General features: G+C 57.1%; 1 protein-coding gene across 1 annotated transcript in view; it reads right to left on the reverse strand.

Annotated features, from left to right (window-relative positions):
* The window catches only part of BRPF1 (bromodomain and PHD finger containing, 1), a gene marked incomplete at both ends in the record, with an annotated part of 12,418 nt that overhangs the window by 2,488 nt on the left and 2,165 nt on the right, over positions 1–7,765 (reverse strand). Inside the window, 6 exons of the mRNA XM_010285636.1 lie at positions 403–717; positions 1,638–1,950; positions 2,908–3,054; positions 3,400–3,531; positions 4,655–4,811; positions 7,176–7,765. The exon at positions 7,176–7,765 is cut by the window's right edge and continues 373 nt beyond it. Of these exons, the coding sequence (XP_010283938.1) occupies positions 403–717; positions 1,638–1,950; positions 2,908–3,054; positions 3,400–3,531; positions 4,655–4,811; positions 7,176–7,765 (1,654 nt within the window). The remainder of the gene's footprint in view (positions 1–402; positions 718–1,637; positions 1,951–2,907; positions 3,055–3,399; positions 3,532–4,654; positions 4,812–7,175) is intronic.

The following is a 7,765-nucleotide window of genomic DNA, read 5'->3' on the forward strand; positions in this document are numbered from 1 at the left end:
CTTCTCCAAAGCGAGAAAGTGGCCTCTTCCGCCTGCCAATCCTCCCCGCTTGGCTGGCACGTCTCACTACAAACTACCCAGTGGGATACTGTCCTCGGATGGGTGTGCCAGGAGGGAGCCCACGGAGGCGCAGGCAACTGTGCTCCCCACCCACCCCTACAAGAGTCACTATGGGAAATGAGGAACCGCGCAGGGGAATGGGAGATAAGGGACCGCCCCCCAAGAGGCCATCTGCCCTGCTCCTAAGGAGGAGCGAAGAGGGAGGCGTGTGCGGGGAGCTGCCCACGTGGCCCTCCTGCCTCGGGAGGCACCTAGCAGGGTGGCCTCTCCCCCAGCCAAGACTGTCCAAAGGCAGTTCTCCACTGCTCCCCAAAACTGGCAGTATTCTGGAGGGACCAGTACCTTTGCCAGTCTCCTGGCTGCTGCTCTCTTCTGCAGCACTGTCTGTCTGCAGGTCCTTCTCGCAGGTGTTGTGTGACTGCAGGACTCCCCTGGCAGAGGAGCCATGCCGCTCCAGCCCGTCTCGGCCCAGGTCCCGTGGGTGAGCGAGTTTCCGCCGTAGGACTGTGATCTCCTTCTTGATCATCTTGGCCCGGCGGGATCGTCCTATGCTCTGCTTGCCAGCGTTGACCTCATCCAGCCGCTCCAGCAGGATCTTCAGCTGCTCCTCCAAGGGCAGGTGCTTCTGATTCTCCGAGAGCAGCAGCCGCACATCTTCTGGGGGAACAAAGAGGAGCAGATGGATGAAAGATACCGGGCTCTCCTTGGAGCTCCTCTAAATGAAAGGGCATGGGGCAATCCACATTCCCTGCAGGAGGGAAGTAGCTGATGTGGTACCAAACACCTGTGAACATGGGAAGTTACACTAAAAGACCTGGAGAAGGAGCCCTGTGGGAAGCAAGCCAGTTGGGACTGCTGGGGAAGGCAGGCTGATCAGCAGCTTAGAGAATATTAGGGTTCCCATTGTCTGGGGCAAGGACACAGCAGGAAAAAGAAAGGGGGTTGTAACAGGAAAAACAAGAGTCAAAGGGATCCCGAAGCATTACAGAGCAGAGAAGTTCCCCTGACTAAGCCCCTCCCGTGTTGGAGCAGGGAGAGGGGGACCCTGAAAGGATCCTTCTCTGACAAGCTGCTCCTGGCAGTGCTGCCCAGAGACAAGCATATCTACAACCACGGAGCCAGCGAAATCTGGCTGAGGGGTATCAGGAGCTGTGTGGCAGCCAGCAAAGCCCACTGCTGGGGAGAGAGCAGGGAGCACACAGCGCCGACCAGGGGAGTCAGTCCTTCTAGCCGGGCAGCACAGCAGGAGCCTCAGCAGCTCACAGCCAGTGCTGGGGATGGGGAGAATGATGGTACCCATGTCCCAGGCAGCCCCTTTCTCTGACCAAGAGGAGGACAAGGGACCAATGGACTGGCAGGACACACAGACAAGCCACTGCCTAGAACCAACCTAATGGGGCCAACAGGTACCTGGCTGGTAAAGCCCCCACCTCTCCAGGGAGCAGGCACACACAGCTGAGGCATCCAACTGAACCTCCCACGGGAGGCAGCTCCAACAGACCCCCAGGCACCCTGACTCTGCCTGGGCTTTACCTCTGAGTAGCCCTCATAGCCCGGGACAGGGGATGAGTACACACCGTCCTCGATGTCTTGGACCTGAGCCTCTTCCACCGTTACACAGTGGGGGAAGTGCATGCCTGTCTCAAAGTCAATGCCCATCTTTTCTGCTTGCCGGCGAGCCTGCCGGAGAACGGCGCCTCCCTGCTCCCGCAGACGGATGGCTGCCCGGTAGAAGATCGTGTCTTTGGCATTGTATTTCAAACAGTTGTTGATAATCAGGTTGAAATCCTCCTCAAAGTCATCAAAATTCAGATAGCGATAGGCTTCCAGGTTTTGTTTCATTGTCTGAAAATCCATCGGCTTCTTGATGTGATCCAGATAGTCTGGGACCTGCACGAAGAAAGAGCCAGAGCTAAGAGCCTGGGAGCCACTGGTTAGTATTACCTGCTCCAAGAAAAAAGTCATTAGAGGAATCAGGTACTGCTCCCTGTGCTCTGCCCAAATGCACATCAGGGAATGCCGTCTGCTTTTGCAGCTTGAGGAATAGTAACGCCTCCGGAGTAGGGAGCCCATGTGCTGTGCTCAACCTGTTAGAGCACATACACACTCTGAAGCATTTTTAAGGCTCCAGCGCACATGCCAGTGTCCTGTCCTCTCCTCCTGTCTGCAGGCAGCTGGGATCTAGTACGCGACACAGCATTCCCCAGGAGAGGAAGCCGACAGTGCAGCCCCCAGGGCTGAGTGCAGACAAGTAAAACAGAACCATCCAGGTGGCAGCAATGGCTGCAGGTGGGACCATGCAGCCTTCCTCCCCAGCTGTGCTCAAACATCCCCATGCCAGCCTGCTGCCAGAGCCCTGCAGAGCCAGCACAGCCTTTCCTCACCTCCCCAGGTGGGCACTTGGTGATGGTCTCAGGAATCATTCCCTTGCCCCCAGCAGTGACAGTCTGGGGGTCAAACCCATTTCTGTGCTGTGCTCAGTCTGTCACCTAGCAGAAGCCTTCACCAGAGGACAGGTAAGAGCGTGCCGCCTGCCAAGGGCCAGCATTCTGCCTTTCCCAGTGGGAATCCCCAACCGCTCACAGACACCGGGGAGTCACCAGCAACACATGCAGAGGAAAAGCCGAGTGCTGTGCTCCCGGCTGGCACCAGCTCAGCTGTTTTGTATTCAGCTCACCCAGGAGGGGCATCGCTGCACAACCCCCTTGGGCGAGTGGTGCTGGGATGTGCGACCCAGCAGCAGGCTGCCTGGGGGAGCGTCCGGACCAGAGAGCACCCTGGGCAGCCCTTGGCACGAGCAAGGGACAAGTTTGAGTGAAGTAGAAATTTGGGGGAGGGGGTTCTTACTTCGTAGATTTCTGTTACCTCAGACAGAGGGACCGGCTCGCTGAAGATGTTGCCCGTGTCTTTCTCCTGCAGCTGCTCAAGTGTCTTGCGGAGGAGGATAAGGAAGGGGGTCAGCTGCATTTCCAGTGCCACCTGCTGCACTTTGATCTGAAACAGAGGAACAGAGTGGGGCTGAGCCCCCTGCCTGGCAGCCAGGTGGCGGGGACAGTCCCCAGTGAGCCGTGGCGCAGTCCTGAAGGACAGCGACTTCTCTCCTCGCCTGAGGGGCCCAGACTGCACCTCACCCCCGCCTCTGGGGAGTGGAGGTGTAACACTGGCCCCAGCGCCTGCATGTCCTACCTCACCCTTGCAGAGCAGCCACCTTTGCTCAGAGCTGCCAGGACAGGGCGAAGCACAGCCGAGGGGACCCCGGCACATGCCCTACAGCATTCTAAAGAGCCCATGCTCATGCCCACCCCAGCAGCTCCCCAAGGAGGGGCAAACAATCGTTACCGTCTCTCTCTTGAGCTTCTCCCGCTTGCGTATCAGCTCCACCAGCAAGCGTGCACGCTCTAGGTCATGGCGGAGACGCTGCCATGACTTCAGCTGCTCCTTCAGGGCCCAGTTCTTATCCTCAGTGTCTCTCTGTGGGAACATCAGAGACCATGAGCTGACAGGAGATGTGTTCCCATCTCCACCTTCCTGACCGTGTGCCGGGGCTCTTCCCTGGCAAAGGGAACCAGCATGCCTGACCCACTGGTTCAGCAAAGGTCCCGGTTCCCTTGTTGTAACCTAGGCGGGTGACTCAGAAACAGTCTGACCTCTGGCCAGAGCTGAATACCTGCTCCTTGGCCACCAAGCCCTTGGGATGCCAGGAGGCAGACATCCCAAGCCTCTGGAAATACTCTTCCTAACATGACCCACTGCCCGCAGCTGCCCAAGAGCACAGGTCAACAATAGCAGGGTCTGTGCAGCTGCTCAGAGCTCTGGCAAAGGGCAACGGGGCAAAAACAGAACACAGATCTGACTGCTTTCACTTCTGGAGCATCAGAAAATGCCGACTTTCATTCCGCCTTAGCCAAAGACGAGCAGAAGCAGTCTCAGCTCTTCTTCAGCAAATAAAAATGAGAGAGGGCAAAGGCAGGAGAAATCCCTGCTCAACTACAGTCTTCAATGGGCTCAGAAAAAAAGACTTAGAGCTCAGACACGGAGCCAGGAGAAAAATTTTCCTCTCTGGCACCAGAGACTTCACATCTGTGAAGCACTGACTAAGAGCTGAGGCAGACAGTGGGCTGGAAGCAGCACCCACAGGGAGTGCTCCTGGAGCGGTTTCAGAAACTGGAAGTGAGGCCTTGGTTCCTTCCAGACTGGTTCTGGAGATCTCTGGCCAGCTCTCAATACTCACTGACACAGCAGCCTCAGACTAGAGCCATTTCTGACAGGTTTGCCATCGCCACTGGCTACACGCAGGCACAAGGAAGGAGATAACTTTGGCGTGGCAGCATGAGAGGGCAGGATTCCCTTCCTGGGGCAGGCTGCCAATGGCATTGCTGCCTGGCAAACCTCCGAATGCCAAGAGCGGAGGAGAAGGTGAAATAGCAAAAGCAGCTGGGGCTGCCCTTTTCTCATCTGGGAGCTCGCATCCCAGCCCCTTCTGTGCCTGCAGGCACCGCATGCAGCAAAGGCTTTGAGCCCACAGCTCTGAAGGCACAGGAAACATGCGCGCGCAGCTAGGATTCCCTGCAGCACCCCAACAAGCAGCCCTTACCTGGTCGCAGTTCCTTTGTGACTGCAAGTGTGTCTGAAGGCGGCGGAGCAGAGGGACACCATTGCGGGACTGTCTCTTCAGAGTCCAGTAGCTGTGCAGCCTCTGCATGAACTGGCTCTTCCTCTGGATGGTTAAACGATTTGTAATCTTACTGAGCCTGAAGAAGGGAGAGGAACCACAGACCTCATCAACAAGGCAAGCTTGGCCACTGCAGGAGAAGCCCTGGCTGGGGCATGGAGCAGCAAGGCCACTCAAGAGCAGCTGAGAAGCTCCTTGGGCAGAGAACATGCTTTCCCACGGCAGGAATTTCTGTAACACCAAGTCATGCAGGGCAGCCGCCCCTCTGAGTCAGCCACGATGGAGGACACCAGGAAACATCCAGCCTTGCCTCTCCAAAAGAGACTTCTCCTTTCTACCTCCTGCCAACTTTTGGGCAAAAGCCTGGGTAGGCTGCGCCAGGTTGGGGTGCAACACAGCCGCATCGGGCGCCAGACCTTTAATGGCTCCCACAGTCCCCAAGACGGTGAGTGTTACAGCACTGCTACCCCAAAACCATTATTCACCTGGCTGAGAGCCACTCATGGTGACAAAAGCCCTGGCCAAACGTTACCAGACAAACTCGAGCCCCAGGGAGCCTATAACTTGACCAAACCTGGCAAAGCATGAGGAGGGAACAGGACTCATGAGCACAACAGAGCTTCTATCTGAGCTAATGAAGGACTACTCTAAATCTACAAAAGGGATTTTCCTACTCTCTGCAACAGCAGAAAGCCTGGAGGGGCCAGGACAGCCTTGTTCACCAAAGCTGGCCAGGGAAGCCCTGCTAGCAGGGAGCTGAAGGGATGAACCCCCAGCGTCTCCACCTCTTGCAGGGAGAGCTCTTCGCAGGGGATGACCTGACCTGCATCAGCCTCAGCTGAAGAGGCTGGGGAGAGCAGCATCATGTGCCAGCGCCGGCAAAGCACAGCTCCCACAGGAAGACATTTGGCATTCTGGAAGCAGCCCTTGAAGAGTAATTAATCCCAACAGGAAGGCCTGGGGAGAGGTTAACAGCTTCTAGCTCAGTGTGGGTTTCGCTGCGAGTGCAATAATAGCAGCAAGAGCCTACAAACCGCCTGCCAACACATCCACACATAAGGAAAGAGGCTCTGGCTACAGAGCAAACCCTGAGTGCGCAAAAACGTAAGGTTAGGATACGAACAGACCATGGTGAAAAGCCATCAGCCTTGTAGCAGAAACCTGCCTCCACAAGTCACCAGAATGCTGCCCAGAGTGCAAAGCCCATGGCTTCTGCATGCTCCCCCACAACTGCACAGATCATCTCGAGGGTTGGCAGCAAAGCAGCGGTCCCATGTCCCTGTGCTGTCACAGCCGTGCTCCACTGGCCAGCAGGTACAGCACCAGGGTGTCATGGTGTCATCACTGCCGGCACAACTCTCGTCACGGGGAGGAGGAGAACTCAGGGGTGGTGGTTCACAACCATGAAGGTGAACGCTTCCGTGCCGAACCTGCACTTCAACCATGCGATGCCTGCTGCAGGGTGACAGCAAGATTCAAAACTGTCCTCAGATGCTTTATGTGCTTTTGCATGCTGCTGAGGGCACCCAGAGTTAAAAACTACACTGACAAATTCTGACAAGGCTCTCAGATGCCCTTGTTTTGGGAGCTGCAGGCCAGGCCAGCCCAACGATTGGACCAGAGTGAGACACATGGCGGTTACACCTCTAACTACTGGGTCTTTGCACCTTCCGGTGAGCACTCAGGGTCAGGATGCAACAGAAACAGATTCCTGGCAAGGCCTCAAGTGCCTACTGGACAGCACCTGCGCTGCCCTCGTGCTGTGAAGCCAACCAGCCACCCCTGGCAGGCAGCTGTGCAGAGGCTTCTTGTGCCCCGCTCTGACAGGTGGCACTGAGGCAGAGCTGCTGCCTGCGACTGGCACAAAACACTGAGGAAGCCCAGCAAGGGGTAAGCGGTTGCTGGGATGGATAAGCTGTGCTCAGCAGGGCACAGGGATTCCGATACGAGACCTCTCTGCTCCAGAGCCAAAACAACCCCCGGGGTTAGCCCATTTCCCAGGCCTGAATCACTCCCACACTTCCCTCTCTTCCCCAGCACAGCTCCAGGATAAAACAAACCTCAGCAGAAAGCAGAGCAGCCCTCTCCTCCCTCCCCGGTTTACTCCAGCACCTGAGGTCAGCACGACAGGAAAGGAGTGCTGGGAACCCCCAGCTGCTTCCTGATGCGTCCAGCCAAGTTCGTTCTTTGCCATTAAACTAACAGCAACTATTTCCTGCCCTGCCAAGGGCCCAGACACCTTTGCAGGGCAGCGCATCGCCCTGCCTCTCTCTGCAGGTCTCCCAGAGGAAACCTCCAACAGCCCCCTGTGAGAACAAAGTGAAAAGTACCTGTGCGAAAAGCTAAGGAGAGGAACAAGATAATGGCTGCATGGAAGGTAGGACATGAGGCACAGAGAAAGGGAGAAGTTTTCCTGCAGCCAAGGGAGGGCAGTGGGTCGTACCTATGTGGGGGGATGCACGGCACAGAAACCACAGGTGCTGCGGCTCGTTTCTCCGCTAGGATCTTCCGTGCCTTCTTCATCTTGATCCTAGACTTGGCCTTTGCTTTTTTGACTTTCTCTGAGCTCCAGCCCTTCCCCTCCTCCTCCTCCTCCTCCTCTTCCTCTTCCCCCTCGCTGTGGGAGAGGGCGGGAAGCCTGCGCACAGAACCTGGTGGCGTGTGGATGTCGCAGTAGGCTGTTTTGCGCACGCTGAAGGAGGTACCGTTGGCCCCCGTCTCCCGGACGGGCTCCATCTTCATGTACAGCCCGGCCTGCTGGGCGCAGGTGACGTGGAAGGCAGTGTAGCAGTTGGCTTTGTGGCACTGGATGCAAGCCCCAGAGCCACGCTGCTTGCAAATGTAACAGGTCAGCTTCCAGCGTGCGGGCGGGATGTGCTCGATGCTGTCGATGGGCTCCAGGAAGACAGTGTTGGCAAAGCACACCTCTGGGATCCAGAGGGCACAGACCACGTGTGCCCAGCGCCCGTCGTCTGTCTGCTTGAAGGCCCCCCCCTTGTTTGGGCAGAGGGCGCAGTCCACGGCTCGCGAGGG

This window comes from Phaethon lepturus, unplaced genomic scaffold (genome assembly GCF_000687285.1).
Source record: "Phaethon lepturus isolate BGI_N335 unplaced genomic scaffold, ASM68728v1 scaffold46444, whole genome shotgun sequence".
Taxonomy (NCBI): Eukaryota; Metazoa; Chordata; class Aves; order Phaethontiformes; family Phaethontidae; genus Phaethon; species Phaethon lepturus.